At 42.5% G+C, this 19,093-nt stretch overlaps 1 protein-coding gene and 1 pseudogene across 1 annotated transcript; both read right to left on the reverse strand.

Annotated features, from left to right (window-relative positions):
* Nucleotides 1-3,270: 3,270 nt before the first annotated feature.
* On the reverse strand, nucleotides 3,271-8,781 carry LOC110214289 (lymphocyte antigen 6D-like). The gene is made up of 3 exons (XM_020995108.1): nucleotides 8,730-8,781; nucleotides 5,711-5,818; nucleotides 3,271-3,461 (listed from the first exon to the last, which is right to left on the reverse strand). The coding sequence occupies exons 1-3, from the start codon at nucleotides 8,779-8,781 to the stop codon at nucleotides 3,271-3,273; spliced, it is 351 nt and encodes a 116-aa protein (XP_020850767.1).
* Nucleotides 8,782-10,930: 2,149 nt separating this feature from the next.
* Nucleotides 10,931-12,565, reverse strand: LOC110214193 (cleavage and polyadenylation specificity factor subunit 6 pseudogene; annotated as a pseudogene).
* Between the last annotated feature and the right edge of the window lie 6,528 nt (nucleotides 12,566-19,093).

Here is a 19,093-nt window from a genome sequence, read left to right on the forward strand (position 1 = left end):
TTCTCCCCACAGCTGTACCCTATGGACGCGTCTGGTCAGCACAGCTGTGCTTGGCCTCCCTCTACAGTGGAAAGTCCTTCAATCTTCTCCTACTTAGCCTTCAGACCCCCACACTGTCCATGAAGTGAAAGCTCCTGAAACTGAGGCTGACTCCCAACCCAACTACCCCCAGGGCTTATTATTATATGTTAATGCCACAGAGTCAACCTGGAGGTGTTCGAAGTTCACTCAGACAGAACCTCTGCCCCTGGAGATCCTGGGGACTTCTTAGATTGTCTTCCTGCAGGGGCGGGGAAACCTAAATTCAGTCAAAGAGCCACACTTGAGGATCTAGAAGGCCACGTGTGGCCTCGAGGCTGCAGGTTTCCCAATCCTGTTTAGGAGGACAACTGCTTTACCCCAGGCTTTTATTTATTTCCACTGCTCTACATTCCCTCTGAGGCAATGTTTTGTCTTTTTTTTTGTAGAGGAAATTTTGAGAGCCATAAGTTTTCTGACCTACTCTGCCATCTTCCCAGAATCCTCTCAGGGCGCGCCTTTTCTGTTAACATTCTATGTTCCAAAATCCCTTCATGCTCTACTTTTTCTAGGTTCTAGAGGTTTTTCCTACTCTGTGAAGTCATGGGAAGATGCTCAATTTAGAGACGGGATCTCCACCTGTTCTACTACTTACTACCTGTGTAATTTTGGACAAATACGTTGCCTCAGTTTCCTCAGATGTTAAATAAGAGGCAGCATGTCATGGTGAGTAGAAAGACAACATTAGATCCAGGAAGACCTAGGTTCAACATCTGTCTCCAATGTACTGACTGTACGACCTTAGGCAGCTAGCCTTAACTCTTAGTGCCTGGACACCTCTCTAAGACTATAAATTTCAGAGGTGTCATCTGCATTGATGAAGGGAGTTCTTCACCAGGAGCTCCCTAGATCAATGAAATCACAGAATCAGTTTTTTAAAAGTGGGAGGGAGGGGACCCTAAATGATGTCTAGGGCTGTATCCAGCTCTAAATTGATTGCCCTATGTTCCCAAGTTCCATTCGGGGTTCACCCAGGTTCCCTCCTTTCCAATTTTGTCATTCCATCAGAGTTGGACTTTTCTGTGTGGTACAAAAATTAGAGATCAAATTACCAAAGAGGAATCCAGATGAAGTCTGAGCCCCAGTGGCCATAGGTACCTCCATAGGCCAACTCTCAAGGAGTCTTGGGTCCTCCTGTCTTCAGTGGTTACTCCCTCCCAGGATCCATCATCTTAAGACTCTAGAAATTTTTCTTTTTAAAATTTATTTCTTTATTTTTAACATTTATTTCTTTTTAAATTTTGAGTTCCAAATTATCTCCCTCCTCATTACTCTTCTACCCACTGAGAAGGCAAATAAAATGATATTAATTAATTAAACATGTGAAATCATGCAAACCATATTTCCACATTAGCCATATCACAACAACAAAAATGAAAAATAAATAAATACATAATAAATAAAGTCAGAAAGTGATACTTCAGTCTGTGCACAGAATTCATCAGTGCTCTCTCTAGAGGTAGATGGCATTTTCTCATCAGGAATCATTTGTAATTGTATCAGATCATTGTGCTAATCACAATTGATCATCATTACAATATTGCTGCTCTTGCGCCCAATGATTTCCTAGTCTTCTCACTTCACTTTGCATCAGTTCACATGGGTCTTGACATGATATTGTGTGTTTTTTTCTGAAGCCACCCCCCTCATCATTTCTTATAACACAATAGTATTCCATCACAGTCATATGCCACAGCTTATTCAGCCATTCCCCAATTGACGGGCATCCCCTCAATTTCCAATTCTTTGTCACCACAAAAAGAGCTGCTATGAATATTTTTGAACATAGAGGTTCTTTTCCTTTTCTTTGATCTCATTTGAGTACAGATCTAGTAGTGTCTAGTGCATACTAGGTCAAAGGGTATACACGGTTCAATAGCCCTTTAGGTATAGTTCCATGTGCTCTCCAGAATGGTTGGACCAGTTCATAAATCCACCAACAGTTTGTTAGTGTGCCTATATTCCTCATCCCCTCCAGCATTTGTCATTTCTGATAGGTGTGAGGTGGTACCTCAGAGTTGTTTTAATTTGTATTTCTCTAATCAATAGTGATTTAGAGTATTTTTCATATGATTATAAATAGCTTTGAAAACTGATCATATCCTTTGACCATTTAACAACTGGGAGAATGGATCTTATTTTTATAAATTTGACTGAGTTCCCCATATATTTGAGAAATGAAGTCTTCATCAGAGAAATTTCTTGCAAAATATATGTGTGTGTATATATCTATATAGATATATATAGATATATACACACAAACATATATATTACTTCATTGTCCATCTAGCATACCTTTAGCAAAATGCAGTTTTTCTTTTTTTTTCTTTTTGGCTTTTTAGGCAATTGGGGTTAAGTGACTTGCCCAAGGTCACACAGCTAGTACGTGTCAAGTATTGGGTCTGAGGCCGGATTTGAACTCAGGTCCTCCTGACTTCAGGGCTGGTGCTCTATCCACTGCACCACCTAGCTGCCCCCTAAAATGCTGTTTTTCTAATTATCTCTTTTAATTAGGCCTAATTTTGCTTTTGCTTTGTCTGAGATCATCATTGCTTCCCCCAACTTTTTTACTTTAGCTGAAACGTAATAGATTCTGCTCTAGGACTTCATTTTAAAATGAGATAGCATTTTCTGAAGAAAAGATCTGGAGGTTGTCATGAATTATAAGCTCAACATGAGCCAGAGGTGTGTATGGCAGCCAAAGAAAGTTGTGATGTAGGCTGGATTCATAGACATGGCTTCTAGGAATCAAGAGGTGAAGGTCTGAGAGACCGTCTATCATACCATGAGTCCATTCTGAGTTTTGCAGCCAGGCAGAAGAGCAGGGAGAACTGAGGAATAACACTGTTCAGCAGCAGCTTGATTCTATCCAGCAGCTTGAATTTGGTGGGACCACGGTTATAGGGAAACTGTGTTGAATCTGAGATTACTCTCCCCAAAGATCAAGGTGATGTGAAGATAAGTGGTTCCTAAGTGTTGGAGGGAAAATTGTGTGCTTCTGTTCTTGCTATATCTTTGAAGTAAGTACCCTTTGTAAAAAAATAAAATTCAAAAGTTCAAATCCCTCCTAGCTATTCTCACTGGGCCTTTTCTGGGTTGTTGGTCTGCTGCAGGTCAGTGTCCCCTGAACCTACCCACTAAAGAGTAGGTCATGCTTTTTCCAAGACTGAGACCAGCCTGCTACAGACTAGTTCATGACAGGGTCCCAGATGCCCCAGCCCACAGGCAGGAGATGAGAAGGAGGCCGCTGGCGCCAATGGTCAGTGCACTGTTACAGAGATCTGTCCGACAACAGCTGGCTGGGGAAGAACCATATATTTCATCAGCAGATGGACAGGTGTAAGCACAAGACTTGGTGACCCATGTCTTCTCACCTGGAGGAGCTAAAAACATAAGGAAGAATGAGGTTCTTGGCACATGTGAAGATGGAACCCTTGACTCCATCCCTCCACAGAAGACATGCCCTACATACTACACCTGTAAGGGGAACACAAGACAATGAACTTGGGGCCGCAAGACATGTGTCAGTGAGATACAGTCATTCTGGAGCTGAGGCCTAAGCTTTAGTCTGGGTTGATGGATCAGAACAAGAGGGAAAGAAAAATAGAGGGACCAGAACCCCATCAAAGCATTCATGGGAGATATTCAGAGGTCTGAAGAGGTGGAGTCATTTTATAGAAGCCCCAGAAGTACCCATCTTGGTTCATCTCACCTGATCGCAGGCATATAATCAATGAAGGCCTCATCTGTAAAATGAAAGAAGTGGATTTGCTCATAGGACCATAGATTTGCAGCCTAGAAGGGACCTTTGAGATCAGTGAGTCCAACTCCTTCATTTTACAGATGGAGAAACTGAGGCCCAAATCAAGTGATTTGCCCATGGTTGTAGAGAAAGTTAATGCCTGATAAGGGACCAGGGTGAAGATGAGGAAACTACAAGACATGCCCATACAAGGAATTTGGATTTCTGGCTGGAGAACCCAGGTCTTCTAATTCCCAATGACTGTCCTATCATAGCATGATGCAGTGGAAAGAACACTGGATTTAGAATTGATCCAGATAACTGGGTTCATCTCTCAGCTCTGCCTTTTACTGCCCATGTGACCATGAATGCATCTCATCATCTCTCTAGACCTTGGCTGAAGAGACTGAACTAGAGGATCACTAATGTGCCTCCTAGCACTTAATCTATGGTGCCAGAATCCCTCTAGCCATGCTCTCTGTTAACCTAACCAGGCTATCTGTGGCTTTAGGTGATTTTCAGGAGCCCTCCAGGACTTAACTCTAAGAGATGATCCTTGAATAGTATAATTTCAGTTGCCACAATGAAGGCTGGGTAGAGAAGGAAATAGTTTAAGCCAGGGACCTCCCAGTACACTAATCCTAGCACCACATGGAGCCAATGTTATATAATAGGACAAATGTTTGTCTTGAGGTCCTAGGATGATATATTAAAGCTGGAAGAGACCTTAGAGGTCATTGAGTCCAACCTCCTTATTTTACACGTGAGGAAACAGATTGGGAGCGGTTGTGACTTGCCCAGGGTTACATGAGTAGTAAGTATGTGAGGCAGGATTTGAATTCAGATTCAATGTGGTCACTTGGTTACCTTCAATTCCAACAATTATACTTCCTAGCCATGTAATTTTGAGCAAGTCTCTCCAAGCTTGAGTTTCCTCCTCTAGAAATTTGGAATATCAAGAGCTCACGTTGAGGATTTACAGATTCTTTTCCCGAGAACAACCCTACGAGGGAGATCATTTGAATGTAACTATCCCCATTTTACAGAGAAGAAAACTGAGGCTCAGAGAGGAATGCCTTGTCTAAGGTCACATGGCTAGTAAGTGCATGAGCTTGAACTCAAACCCACATCTCCTAAAATCCAAGCTGGTGGATTTTTCTGCCAGGCTACAATGCCTCATATCATAGGACCACAGACTGTGAAAATTCTGCATCATCTAGTCCGAGCGTTCTTCACCTGGGGCCTCTGAATTGGTTTTGTAAATATATTTTTGATATCAATCAAAATCATTTGCTCCCTCTGTAATCCTGTGTATTTTACTGTTAACAATTTAAGATATTGTTCCAAGATTTATTGTCCAGCCCATTGATTTGACCTGACTGCTAAAGGCATCCATGACACATAAAATGTTCATTCAGAATCCCTGATCTTGTCCAACCATATTAGGGCAGAAAACCGATGATAAAGGAAAAAAGGGACTCGTTCCAGGTCAAATAGAGATTATGCTACCTTCTATACTAAGCCCTACCCTGCCCCTTCCCTGGACTATTGGGAAGACCATAGGGGATTTTTGTGAATCTCTTCTCTAAGAGAAAGAACCACCTGGGTTTGGAGGCTAAAGATGGAGTCCAAATCTTGCCTTTGACTCTCACTAGCTCAATGCCTGTGGCCTAGTCACATTTCCTTTCTCAGTCTGATTCTTCATTGGTAAAATGGGCATAATCATCCTACTTGCCTTATACTTTCCTTATGAGTAAAGTGCTTTGTAAACCTTAAAAATCTATAGAAGTATAAGCTTTTATTATTTTTACATCATTAGTCTTTGTGAATAATTATAAATCAAACTCGTCCCCCCCCCCCGCTTGGGAATGGCCCCAGATAGATACTCACTGTCCCACGTGTTCAGGCAATATTTTGTTTGGTTGTTACAATCTGTAGGATTCAGACAGTCACCAATCCCCACGCACTCATGACACTTCAAGGCCAGGACTATGGAGACTAAAGTGAGAGGCAGACATACGGGTCAGTTAGAGACTGTCCTTGGTGCAACCCAATGAAGAAAGAGCAGGTGCCATAATAGCTTGAATGCTACGCTTAGAGGCTAGGTTCAAATCTGGTCTGTCCTACTTAGTAGCTAGCTCATGTCATCTCTCTGAGTCCGTTTCCTGATCTGTAAAAAGGGGGATCCCAATACCTGTAACACCTCCCGAGGTTGTTGGGAGGCTCCAATGACATGTCAAGAACTTTAGGGTATTATGTGAATGAGGGCTCTTCTCTGGCAGGTGCCCCCACCCTGCTCTGAAGAGCAGAAATGCCACCAGCCAGGGCCAGCATCCCATCCTGTCCTGGCTCTCATCCTCTGGGGTCCAGACCCTTTTACTACAAAGGGATAAAAAGATAAGGAGAATTGGGACAGCTAGGTGATGCAGTGGATAGAGCACCGACCCTGAATTCAGGAAGACCTGAGTTCAGATCCAGCCTCAGACCCTTACTAGCTGTGTGACCCTGGGCAAGTCACTTAACCCCAATTGCCCTGCCCCCCCCCAAAAAAAAGATAAGGGGAATTGTCAAATGAGAATCCTACACTGTGCAACCTGAAGGAAGTTCAGAGCAGCTTCCCTTCCTCCATGTCCCTTGTCCTTCCCTCAACCCTCTGGACAGGGGATTATGCAACCTCTCCTGCAGCAGCACCAAGAATAGCCATCACAGCTCTACAGGAGAAGGACCTCAGAGGCCATTAACTCCAACTGCCTCAATTTATAGATGAGGAAAGGCCTAGAAAGGTTCAGTGACTTACTGAAGGTCATACCCATTGTAAGTGTCAGAGGCAAAACTTGAACTCAGATCCTCTGGCTCCACCACCAGTGTGCTTTCTCTGTATCCTGAGGTTGGTCCGTCAGTCAACAAGCATTTATTAAGGGCATACCAGAGTCAGACATTGGGCTAAGCCCTGGGGATACAAAGAAAAGCCCAACTGGTCCCTGCCCTCGAGGAGTTCAGATTCTAATATGAGCTCTAAGTAGGGCTGCAACCTATATCATCAGTGATGGGGGGGCTTATGACATGAGGGAGTAGAGAATATGTGCTCCTTAAGAGCAGGAACGAAAGTTGGTGGAGCTGGAAGAGGAGTCAGGAATCAAATCTGGCCTCAGACACTTACTACTGTAATCCCAGCCAAGTCATTTAACCTATGTCTCCCTCAGTTTTCTCACCTATAAAATGGGGATGATAAGAGTACCTACATCCCAGGGTTGTTGTAGGAACAAAACAAGGGAATATTTGCAAAGCACTTTGCAAACCTTACAACGCTTTATAAATGTTAGCTGCTATTTTCTTAGTTTGTGTCTTTGTATCCCCAGAGCTTAGCACAGTGCCTTGAATATGATAGAGGTTTAATAAACGCTTAATGAATTGAATTGATAAACCTAACTTGAAACTTTAAAAAAATTATTCAAAATTTATTCAAGAAATTGAATAAAAATTTATTTTAAAAATTGATAAAATTGAATAGAGAGCAAATCTTGGAGTCAAGAAGACCTGGGCTTGAGTCATTGCTATGAAAGATACTAGATCATGAGAAAGACATTGACCTCTAGTATCCTCTAGATAGCGCTCTTAGACTCTCAGTTCTGGCTGAGATGCCCTCTGCAACAATGGTGGGAATTTCCACACCAGAAGTTCCCCCAGGATGATAGAACGGCAGATCTAGACCCCAAAAAATAGGTTTCTTCAAATTCTGACATTACATGACAAAGACCATTTTGAGTAGGACCTCAGTTAGGTGAAGATTATGATACTGACACCATCCCTTGTAAAGGAAGCCATTTGCACACTATAAAGTGCTAGCTATAGAAATCGGAACTATTAATTTGGTACCCGCTCAAGGCAACTGCCTCCATTTTGAGTCTCTATAATTGTTAAAGTGTTTCCTTATATCAAGGGGAAATATACCTGATTATAGCTTTCCCACTGATCCCTATTTCTCCTAATGCTTTGGGGGGCTCCAGAGAAGACATTTACTATAAATTCTTCTCATCTGACTGCTTTATCTGTGTTAATGGGAAAGAAACATCAAAGATACTCTCTGTTCCTGATCCACAAATTCCTCTATGTGGTAGAAAGAACACTCTCTAGGAACTCAGTTCCAAGAGTCTTGGGTTCCAGTTCTGACTCTTTCTTTGAATTGATGCCTGACCTTACCAGTTCACTCCCTCTCTGGTCCTCAGTTTTCTCTTCTGTAAAATGAGGAGAGTGGAAACAGGGCAGGAGTAAAATGAGCTAGCTCAGGTTGGAGGTGGGGGGGAACCTTCCACTTAACTGGAAGTCTTCGAGCAGAGACTAAATGACCAAATTCTTGATGTTCTTGATAGGGGACTCTGGAGAAAGGATTCCTGCTCAGTGACAGGTTAGTCTAGGTATCCTCAGAGGTCTTTTCCAATTCTGAAAGTCTATGTCACTTTGTAAGGCACAAGAAGGGGATGGAATGGGACAAGGCAACAGATCTGGGGGAATGGGATAAAAAAAGCTTCATGTGATACAGGAAGATACAAGGTAGCTGGTGGGCATGGGAGCAGATGGGGGAGGAGGTCAGTGGTTACAGAAGAGAGTCTAATATTTGCAAAATGCTTAGCACAGTACCTGGCACATAGTAGGTGCTTATATAAATGCTAGCTATTGTTCTTATATGACAGGAGTTCTCCTTTCCTCATCACCCTCTAGACAAGTTCCTGTTTGTCAGTTTCTTGAATACAGCCTCCAGAACTGGACACGATACTCCAGCTGGCGCCACCAGACCTTAATTCCAATCCCAGTCTTCCTTCCTGCTAGCTAAATGGCACAGCTGCTCTTTGATGGGAACTCCCCTCCCCAGGGTATGTGCCGCCACTCCCCCACTTCCCACACTTCTTACCTGGGTCAAACAGCAGCAGTGGAAGCAAGAGCTGGCACAATTCAACTTTCATCTTGATCACTGTCCAGACTGACTAGTGAGTGGAGGCTGCCCAGCCCTGGGCTGGCTTTATACTGCGTGGCCTGGGCTGGTCCTCCTTTTCTCTCTCTTTGGTAGCAAAAGAAATAACTGAGGGAGGCTGACTCACAAGGCACACTAGCCAGCCTCCTCTCCTTCTCTTACTAACTAGGCGTGGTGAGACCAGAGGTCAGAGAATGACCAAGCACAACACGCTCATCCAGTATCAGAATTGGAAGACACCTTTTCCCCCACTAAATAGTTTATCATAATACTACATTTGTTGTAATTAAAGTAGTGCATTGACAGTCATGATATCATATGAACACTTTAACAAGAACAAACTACTATTTTTGTCTAGGCCCTTTTTTGATCATGGCTTTCAGATAGTCCAATAATTTTTAAATTCTCTCTCCTGGGTATATTTTCTGAGTCAGTTGTTTTTCCAATGAGATATTTCACATTGTCTTCTATTTTTTCATTCTTTTGGATTTGTTTTACAGTGTCTTGATTTCTCATAAAGTCACTAGCTTCCAATTGATCTATTCTAATTTTTAAGGAAGTGTTTTCTTCAGTAATCTTTTGGACTTCCTTTTCCACTTGGCCAATTTTGCTTTTTAGGGCATTCTTCTCATTGGCTTTTTGGACCTCTTTTGCCATTTGGGTTAGGCTATTTTTTAAGGTGTTATTTTCTTCAGTATTTTTTTGGGTCTCCTTTAGCAAGCTGTTGACTTGTTTTTTGTGATTTTCTTGCATCACTTTCATTTCTCTTCCCAGTTTTTCCTCTACTTCTCTTACTTGCTTCTCAAAATCCCTTTTGAGCCCTTCCAAGGCCTGGGACTGATTGATATTTTTCTTGGAGGCTTTGGATGTAGGAACTTTGGTTGTATGTTTTGATCTTCTTTGTCACCAAAGTAAGATAATATAGTCTGACTCTTTTTGTGCTGCTTGCTCATGATCCTGGCCAATTACTTGAGTTTTAAACTCTTTGCTAAGGTAAGAGTATGCTTCCAATGAGGAGAATGTACTGTCCCAAACTTCGGGGGTTTGTACAGCTGTTTTCAGAGATACTTGTAGAGACCTGTAAATTTTCAGTTCTTCCAAGGTGGTATGATAAGGGGCAAGGTGTTTACTGCTTTCCTGGCCTGTGACCACAAGTATTCCTTTCTGTCCTGTAGGAGAGGTTCCTCTCCACAGCCACTACAAGCTCCACCACGCCAGCGCTCCTCCTTGCCCCAGGAGCGCCACCCAGAACTGTGACCCAGATTCAAGCACGGCAAAGCAAGAGATTTCTGCCTCAGCACTGGCAAAGAGATCCCTACAGTCCCTCTCTGATCAGCCACTGGATTCCCCCTCAGTCTGTGGGCCGGAAGCTCAGAGGCAGCTGCCCCCCCAGGGCTCTTGGGGAACTGGATCTGAGACCCCACATTTCTCTCTCAGCACTGCAGAAACAGACTTTTCCCACTGACCTTCTAAGTTGTCTTTGGCATTCATGGATTGAGGAGTCTGGAAACTGCCACAGCTGCCTGTGATTCAGTCCTCTGAGGCCTGCTCCAGGTTCGCTGCAGCCTGTGTGCCCACGCTGCACTGTGCTCCACTCCCAGCCCAGTGCAATATACCTTTCCAATCAACCATCCAGGATGTCTTGGGCTGGAAATTTGTTTCACTCTGTCTTTTTGTGGGTTCTGCTGCTTTAGAATTTGTTTAGAGCCACTTTTTATAGGTATTTGGAGGGGTTTTGGGGAGAGCTCAAGCAAGTTACTGCTTTCACTCTGCCACCTTGGCTCCACCCCCAACAAACTACTATTTTTAAAAAAAACCTAGCATTACTTGTCATTTTTCTTCCAACTGCTTGCACATTATAATGGCCAAATCTGTGTTACCAGTAATAAAGTTGTAAAAGCCATAACTCTCAAATCACACAGCTTTCCTTCAAATACAACAGTTAAGAAACATAAAAGTAGAAGTAGAGTTACTCATTAGCATTGATGCAGATTTGCTTTATTCAGATCAATTCCTGTTCTTCTTATCCATGAATTCTTACAGGTTCAGTTCATCTCCAAGAAGCAAACTACTGGACAAGCTTCATTTTCCCCCATGAATAATTCTTGTCTCACAATGCATTCCTCTTCCTTCAGTTTCTCCTACTGGTGGCAATGCTCTCACTCTCTATCACATCTTTGATCATGGCCTTAGTCACAATCCCAATGTCTTTCTTATTCTCTGCTTCTCTCTCTATAATAATCATTATGACAACCTCTACTATGGGATTTGTGACATCTGCTCTTTTCTCTAGATCTACTGTGGTCCCTCTCCCTTGATCATTCACATCTTCTTGATCCAGAACCATAAGATTGCACTCAATTCTACATCCTGCAAAGAGCTAATAAGCCATTTGCAATGATCATCAGCAAATACTTTGGATTGTTTAATTAAGGAAATAGCAGTTACCAATATCTCAATAATACTCCCATAATCACCACCACTAACATCAGACACAGCTCTTGAAATGACATTGCTTGAAATCACCCTGTTTCTATTCATAATTTTTTCAAACTCTGCTTCACTTGATGGCATTCTTGAAGCATGCATTTCTCTTCCAGGGGACCTGTAGTCACCCCTAACAAGTGGGGGAGGTTGGCCATATGAGTCTGTGGGCGGTGGACCCTGGCTGTCTGATGTTGGCATGTTGCTATTGTTTGTGGGCTGGGGAAGCAGGGTTCACTTGTGGAGCTAGTTGGGGGGCACCTACAGGTGGTCTAGGAAGATATGGAGGAAGAGAAAGCATGAGGGGTGGCCCCAGAGAACTGGATGGGCAATTGGAAAAGGGCCTAGAGGTAGAGACAGTCTCTGCTGTAGAGGTGGAGGACTGGAGTGGGACCATAGCCTGACACTAGAGGTGGAGGACCAGGAGGAAGAGGAGCCAATGGAGACTGCCCAACAGGCTGTCCTAGAAAAGAAACTGGTGGTGGAGGGTGATCATTTCAATTAGGAGGCCCAACTAGGAGGATAAAGGAGGAAGAACCTGAGAGTGAGGGCGAGGACCTGGTGGGTCAGGAGACCATCAGGGACCTAAGGGTGGATGTGATAAAGTTTGTCCAACTGGGAAATGTTGGGGTAGCCTTCCTGGCCCAACTAGTCCAGAAAAATCTGTCCTCACCTGGAACAGCCCCCAGAAAATGGTCCTGTCCTCAATCACCTTGTGGAAATACTGTATATGAACTGCCTCCTGCTGGGCCAGGTTTACCTTTCCCAGGTATTTGTCCTGACTGTGTAGTTTTCCTGGACTTCATTTCAAATTGATTCAGGAACTACTTATTAAAAGGAGTCACAACAGGATTCTGACCAGGTAGTTCTCTCTTAGGCAATAGATCCATTAACTTTTTTGAGGGTGCTTCAGATCCAGCACCAGCAAGAGCAAACTCTTTTGGCCATTAGCATAGTTTTCAAAACACTCAATCTCCAAAATACCATTTACTCCCAAAGAGTGGACTGCTTCTGTTAAATCTTTGTCAGTTCTTCACCATGTAGGCTTTCTATTGTGCAATGCAATTCTCTTTCTAGCATACGTATAGACAATATTTGGTACTAATCATCACCAACAGATGGTGGGAGAGCATCCACGTAATCAGTGTCCTCAGGGCCTCTCCATCACTTGCAGATGGAGAGATAATATCATCATACAAATTGTTCTGGTCACGCCCACCATATTCAGCCTTCTGCTTGAACTCCTCACCTACATCTGAGTAAATGTCTATGTGATCCACACTATCTGCCATTCTCCCTCAGTTGCAACTGCCACCATCACCACAGCCACCTCCAGCAGCTCAGTCTGCTGCAGAAGCCTAGAAAATATCTTAGAACTCAAAATATCCCAGCTTTGAGATCCTGCAATTCTGGAAAAGGCTCTTAGAGCACAGATATCAGAGCTCAGGAATTCTGGGAAAGGGTCTTAGAACACAGATGTCAGAGCTCAGGAATTCTGGGGAAGAGTCTTAGAACACAGATGTCAGAACTCAGTCATCAACCTCACTCTCCTGCAGTCATGAAGTCCAGTGGCAAGACAAAGGTTGAGATGACTAGCAATGACCCAGGATGCAATGGGTAACCTCAGTCTTTCTAAACTGAGGTCTTTACACAGCTAGTCCCCCAAGTTCTAAATACTCATCTTCCTTACCCTCCATCCTTAGCTCCTTCAAAACACAGCTCAACAACTCCATCTAAACAATGTCTTTTCTTGATTCTCCACCCTGTCTCCAGTCATTAGTGCCTCTCTCCCTCTTAAATTTACTTTGTATAACTTTGGATATACTGTTTATCTGTGAATATGTTACATACTTATAGTAGAAACTTGGATTCTTCCCAGCAAAAATGTTAACAACTGTAATTATCACCATTATGCAGTATATTCAATTGTACAATAAATATACTTGCCAAATGGAAATTATACAATAAATATAATTGCTGCTTTGAATAAATAAATAAATTGAGGCCTTTTCCAGGTCTCAGTTTATCTGAGATCATGCCCGTTCAAGAACTAAGGGCTAGATAAAAGAGGCCATTTTTTGTTTCATTTCTTACCCAGCCTTAATCACTGAATGGGTATTGCCTTAGTCAAACTGAGACCTGGTAAAGACCTTAGCTTAAAAAAGCCATGGTCTCTCTCACTGTATCCCAGGACATCTTCAGTCATCTTGATCTATATCTTGCCACTGGACCCAGATGGTTCTGGAGGAGAAAATGTGGCTGGTGACTTTGCACAGCCCTCCCTCACTTAAATCCAATTCACTCATAAGTCATGGCATCATCTTCCTGATATCATGGCCCTCTTCGAGAAGGAAGGACAAACAACAGGTAAGAATTGAGATAAAAGATGGCCCAATTCACCATTCCAAAGATGCCAGTCTGAGAGGGGAAGACCTTCAGAGCTTCTGGACGGAACAGAAAACAATTGCTATTTACATTCACTCTAAGCCATCAGAACCTAAAATATGAGCTGCAGAGGATTGTGCTGAGCCTATTATTAGCCATTCAATGAAAGACAGAATTATTTGAGTTTAAAGGTGTGGTTAAGTAGCTTCATTTAAAACATAATTTAATACAAAAAAAATTTTTTTAAAGAGAGCTCTATTTCAAAAGATCAAAAATAAAAACTGTACAGGAGAGAAGAAGTAGATGAAGAAGGAGGAGGAGAAGGAAAAGGAAAAGGAGGAAGAAGAGAAAGAAGAAGAGGTGGAAGAAGAGGAGGAGGAGGTGGTGGGGAGGAGGAGGAGAAAGAGGAAGAAGGAAGAGGAGGAGGAGGAAAAGGAGGAGGAGAAGGAGGAAAAAGCAGAGGAAGAAGAGAAAGAAGAAGAGAGGAGGAAGAGGAAGAAGAGGAAGAAAAGAAGATGAAGAGGAGGAGGAGGAAAAGAGGAGGAAAAAAAGGAAGAGGAGGAGGAAAAAAGGAGGAGGAGGAGAATGAGGAAACAGCAGAGGAGGAAGAGGAAGAAGAAGAAGAAGAAGAAGAAGAAGAAGAAGAAGAAGAAGAAGAAGGAAGAAGAAGGAGAAGGAGAAGGAGAAGGAGAAGGAGAAGGAGAAGGAGAAGGAGAAGGAGAAGGAGAAGGAGAAGGAGAAGGAGAAGGAGAAGGAGAAGGAGAAGAAGAAGAAGATAGCAGCAGTCCCCAACTTTGCTCGGATTGGCAGGCTGGGTCCCCAGAGAGCAGTGACTACTACTCTCAGGTAACATGGTAAAGACAGTTAATAGTTCACTCCTTCCCACAAATACAGCTTTTGTGGGAGGAGGAAGCTCAAACTTAGAGCACCAGAATTGTGGCGAGGCCCACACTTAAGAAAGGTGCATGACAAAGTTTAACGCATCACCTGCCCCAGAAGTCCTCTCTGTCTAGAGACTTCATGCAGAACCCTTGTTGTTGTTCATCCTTTCTTCTCAAAAAAGACTGATGACATCGTGAGGGTGAGATCTTGATTTGTGCCTGAATTGGATATGAGTAGGGCAAAGCTGGGCACAGTCATCAGCCTCACTCTCTCCTCCAAAGTCTTTTTCTAGTTATATCAAGATAGAGAAGTGTCTATCATTTCAAAATTTCAGAAATGAGTTCACATCCTAGAGATAAAGGCATTTATGAATCTGGTAAACTTATCATGATTTGAAAGTAAAAAAGAATTGCCAATTTTTTTCTTTGTTAACTCTCATTGTGGGAAAATCATTCCTCAATACAAATTAGAACACATGGAAATCTATCTTGCCCTGCAGGAAAATAGGGAGGAAGGGGATAAGAGAGCAGGGGAATGATAGAGGGGAGGGCAGATTGGAGGAGGGAGTAATCAGAAGCAAACACTTCTGAGGAGGGACAGGGTCAAATGAGAGAATAGAATAAACAGAGGATGAAGGGAAATAATAGTTCATTTTTCACAACATGATTACTATGGAAGTGTTTTGCATGACTACACATGTATAACCTATATCCAGTTGCTTGCCTTCTCAATGATGGTGGATGCAGAGGGAGGAAGGGAGAGAATTTGAAACCCAAAGTTTTAAAAACAAATGTTAAAAATTGTTTTTACATGCAACTGGGAAATAAGATATAGGCAATGGGGTATAGAAATCTATCCTGCCCTACTGGAAAATAGAAAGGGATAAGAGAAGGGGGGGTGTGATAGAAAGGAAGGCATATTCAGAATGCATGCTGTCTTGGGGTTGGGGGAGGGGAGAGATGGAGAGAAAATTTAGAACTCAAAATCTTGTGGAAGTGAATGTTGAAAACTAAATATAAATTAATTTTTAAAAAATAAAATCCCAATATTCTTTCTGTGGAAAAAAAAAGAATATATGGTTTTAGAAGTTTAAGGTATCTTGTTATTGGGTAGTTACTGTACTGATACAACAATTAGTGTGATAAATACCAGCATGGTATAATGTGCTACATCATGCCTGGCACAGAGTAGGCACTTAATAACTGTTTATTGTTTGATTGGAATGGAAAGGATGTTGGACTTGGAAACAGGAAGACCTGGGTTTGAAATCTACCTCAGACACTGTGTGACCCTGGACAAATCACTTAGCATTTCTCTACCTCTGTTTCTTCATGTGTAAAATGAGGGTGTTGAAGTAGATGGCCTGTAAGGTCTCTTCTATCTATAAAATGTATGACCTATGACCTCTTTTAAGAAGCCATGTAAACTTAAAATGAAATCAATCATTAGTAGGTTGTATATTTTCAAAATTTATCCAAGAGTGGCACAAAATTCATTCAAATTTATCCTCTTTTAACCATGGTCATAGAACAGAATAAAACCATCTGGCACATTTAGAGATTGAATATGTTAACTTTAGCTTCATTAGCACCATGATCTAGTCCTCAGTTAACCAACCAAGGACTCAGAATAAACAGAACAAAGTAATTTTGGTTAACAGAGATGTAAAAAGAGTTACATTAAAACCCGAACAATGCATAAATATGAAGATAACTTGGGGGCATACTTAGGAAGTATTGTGATCAGTTCTTGGTCTTAGTGATTGCTTCCATCTTTCTAAATGGTATTAGGGGACAGAAGTTTTTCTAAACAGAACATGAGCCAAGATAGCTGTAAAAATGTTAGTAAAGACCAAGAGTAGTAGCTAATTTTTCTCCCAGGGAATATTCTCTTCCCTCAGCTAAATCCTAACCATCCTTGGGTAATGTCAGATTGCCATGTTCAGTTTACAGAATTATTTCAGAATTTAAAGCGGCCTTCGAGATTATTTTCTCTGTGTGTCACCTAGCCCTTCCCACCCCTTCCTGAGCAATTTTACAGATCAGGGAAACTGAGGTACAGAGAGGGTAATTTACCCAAGGCCACATGGCCTTTCGATTGCACAGCTATCCCTCCAGGGCAAATCACGTCTCTGAGTTTGTTTTCCCACCTATAAAAAGGGCATAATATTTGTACAACTTAACTGCCAGTGTAATTGTGAAGAGAATAGATGTGTAAGCATGAAAAAAGGGCTATATAAATGAAACCTCAGCCCTCATGGATTATCTCATCTGAGTTCATGACAGTACTATTTCTTACTCACCCATTTGGTAAATATACAATGTCTTTGGACATGCTTTGCTGTTAACTTCTCAAGCTTTCATGTCTCATCTCCCCAATTAAACTGGAAGCTTCTCCAGTTTGGGAGCAGGAACTTTACTTTTTTTCTATTCCTCCATAAGTACCTTACATGAAGCTGTCATTCAATAAACATTTGATACTTAGAATATAGTGGAATAAATGCTGAATTGATTTAGGAAAGGCAACCCTTGTGCTCTTGGAATTGTTTGAAGGCTTATTTTCTTTAGTTCAGCTCAAGAGTCACTTATTACAGAAAGCCTATCCTGATGTTCCAACCAGTTTCTAAGAATCAGCTAGGACATTATGTAAAGTCGTTTGCACAAGATAACCTCCGAGCTTCCTGCCAGCTCACCAGCATCTTAGGAAACTTATAAGAACTACGTCTGTCATTTCATTAGGCCAGGGAACTACTGGACTCTCTATCAACACAGGTTGGTACTTTCCCTGCCCTTGGAGTCTTAGGGAGATCCCTAGAGCATTGAGAAAGGCATGTCGAGGGCCACATAGCAAGTATGAGTCAGAGACAGAAGGGGAATGCAGGTCTTCTACCTTCAGTGACGACTCTTACTGTAACACTTGGGAAACCTTACAACCCAATGTAAATTTGTTGGCTACTATTTTTCTCTAAGACCTTTCCTGATTCTAAAATTTAATGATCACTCATAGAAGCATTGTTCATACCACTCCTAGGAAGCAAAATAACAAGGGTGTTGCCACAAAAATACATTTGATTCAAAGAAAGAACATAAAAAAGTAATGCTGGGTGTCTTGGAAAGGCAGCCATGCTGCTCCTCCCCCAAGGCTATTAGCTTGTCATCCTTGCATCTAAGTTGCCCTTAAGGGAAGGACAGCTCTTGGGGGGGGGGGGTTCTTTCCAGACTTACTGACTCTGTTTTCCATTCATTCTACCAGCTTCTTGGCTTATCCTTTATAATCTGTCACGATGACAGTCACATCCATGACAGATAAATGTAAAATTCCCAGACCTGCTGGCATTGCAGAAGGAGGACAAGCTGCTGAGGGCCTCTGGGGAGGACAAGGGCCAGCACTCAGATCTATGAAGACAATGAGAACATACAGCCCTGATGTCCTTTGTATCTCTATGTCCCTTCTTTCATACTTTTAGTGGAATGAGGGTGCAGATGGCTATCACATTGTGACCTTTGAAAGGTCGGGAGAACAAGGCACCAAGAAGTCCAGAAGTGGAGTCCGGTCTGAATCCAAGTTTGCTGGAGTCCAAACAACAACAACTACTACTACTACTAGCCTCCCTATTTCCACTGGGTCTGGGCTGCTGTACCTCAATGTTTCCTCAACTTGCTCCAAGGAGTGGAGAGCAGATCCTGCTTTCCCTAAGGCTGCTACAACCTGCTACAGACCAATTCATGACAGGGCCCCAGATACCCCAGCCCACAGGCAGGTGATGGGGAGCCTGCTGAGGCCAATGGTTAGTGCACTGTTACAGAGATCTATCCAACAATGGGAAGGTGGAAGAGCATATTCTTCTTGAGTAGGTGGACAGTTGTAGACACAAGACTTGATGACCCAAGCCTTCTCACCTGGAGGAGCTAAACACATAAGGAAGAATGAGGTTCTTGGCACATGTGAAGATGGAACCCTTGACTCTATTCCTCTGCAGAAGACATGCCATACATACGACAACTGTCTGGAGAACACAATGCAATGAACTTGGGGCCACGAGATGTGTGTTAGTGAGATACTGTCATTCTGGAGCTGAGGTTAGGGCTTAGTCTGGGGTTGAGGGACCAGAAGAAGATGAGGGAAAGGAGGATGGAGGGGCTAGAGATCATCACAGCATCAATGGGAGATATTTAGATATTTGAAAGGGTGAAAGAATCATTTTATAAAGGCCCCAGAAGTATCCATCTGGGTCTGTCTCATGTGATCTCAGGCATATAATCAACAAAGGCCTCATATGTAAAATGAAAGAGTTAGATTTCCTCACAGGGTCATAGATTTAGAATCTAGAAAGGACCTTTGAGATCAATGAGTCCAACTCCCTCATTTTACAGATGGGGAGACTGAGGCCCAAGTCAAGTGATTTGCTGTGAATTACAGAGGCAGCAAATGTCTATAAGGGGCCAGAGTGAAGAGATAAAAACTGAGAGAAACACCCACACAAGGATTCATGAGAAGAGCCAGGTTTTCTGGCTAGAGAATCCAGTGTCTGTCTTCTCACAGCCTAATGCAGT

This window comes from Phascolarctos cinereus, unplaced genomic scaffold (genome assembly GCF_003287225.1).
Source record: "Phascolarctos cinereus isolate Bilbo 61053 unplaced genomic scaffold, phaCin_HiC Scaffold_4;HRSCAF=312, whole genome shotgun sequence".
Lineage (NCBI taxonomy): Eukaryota > Metazoa > Chordata > Mammalia > Diprotodontia > Phascolarctidae > Phascolarctos > Phascolarctos cinereus.

Bases quoted from the DNA above. Each gene is read 5' to 3' on its own strand.
- LOC110214289 (XM_020995108.1), bottom strand. From the start codon at position 8,781: ATGAAAGTTGAATTGTGCCAGCTCTTGCTTCCACTGCTGCTGTTTGAC. The intron at 5,819-8,729 runs GTAAGAAGTGTG...CTCTCACTTTAG, and splicing joins ACTGCTGCTGTTTGACCCAG to TCTCCATAGTCCTGGCCTTG. The intron at 3,462-5,710 runs GTGAGTATCTAT...TTATGTTTTTAG, and splicing joins TTGCCTGAACACGTGGGACA to CTCCTCCAGGTGAGAAGACA.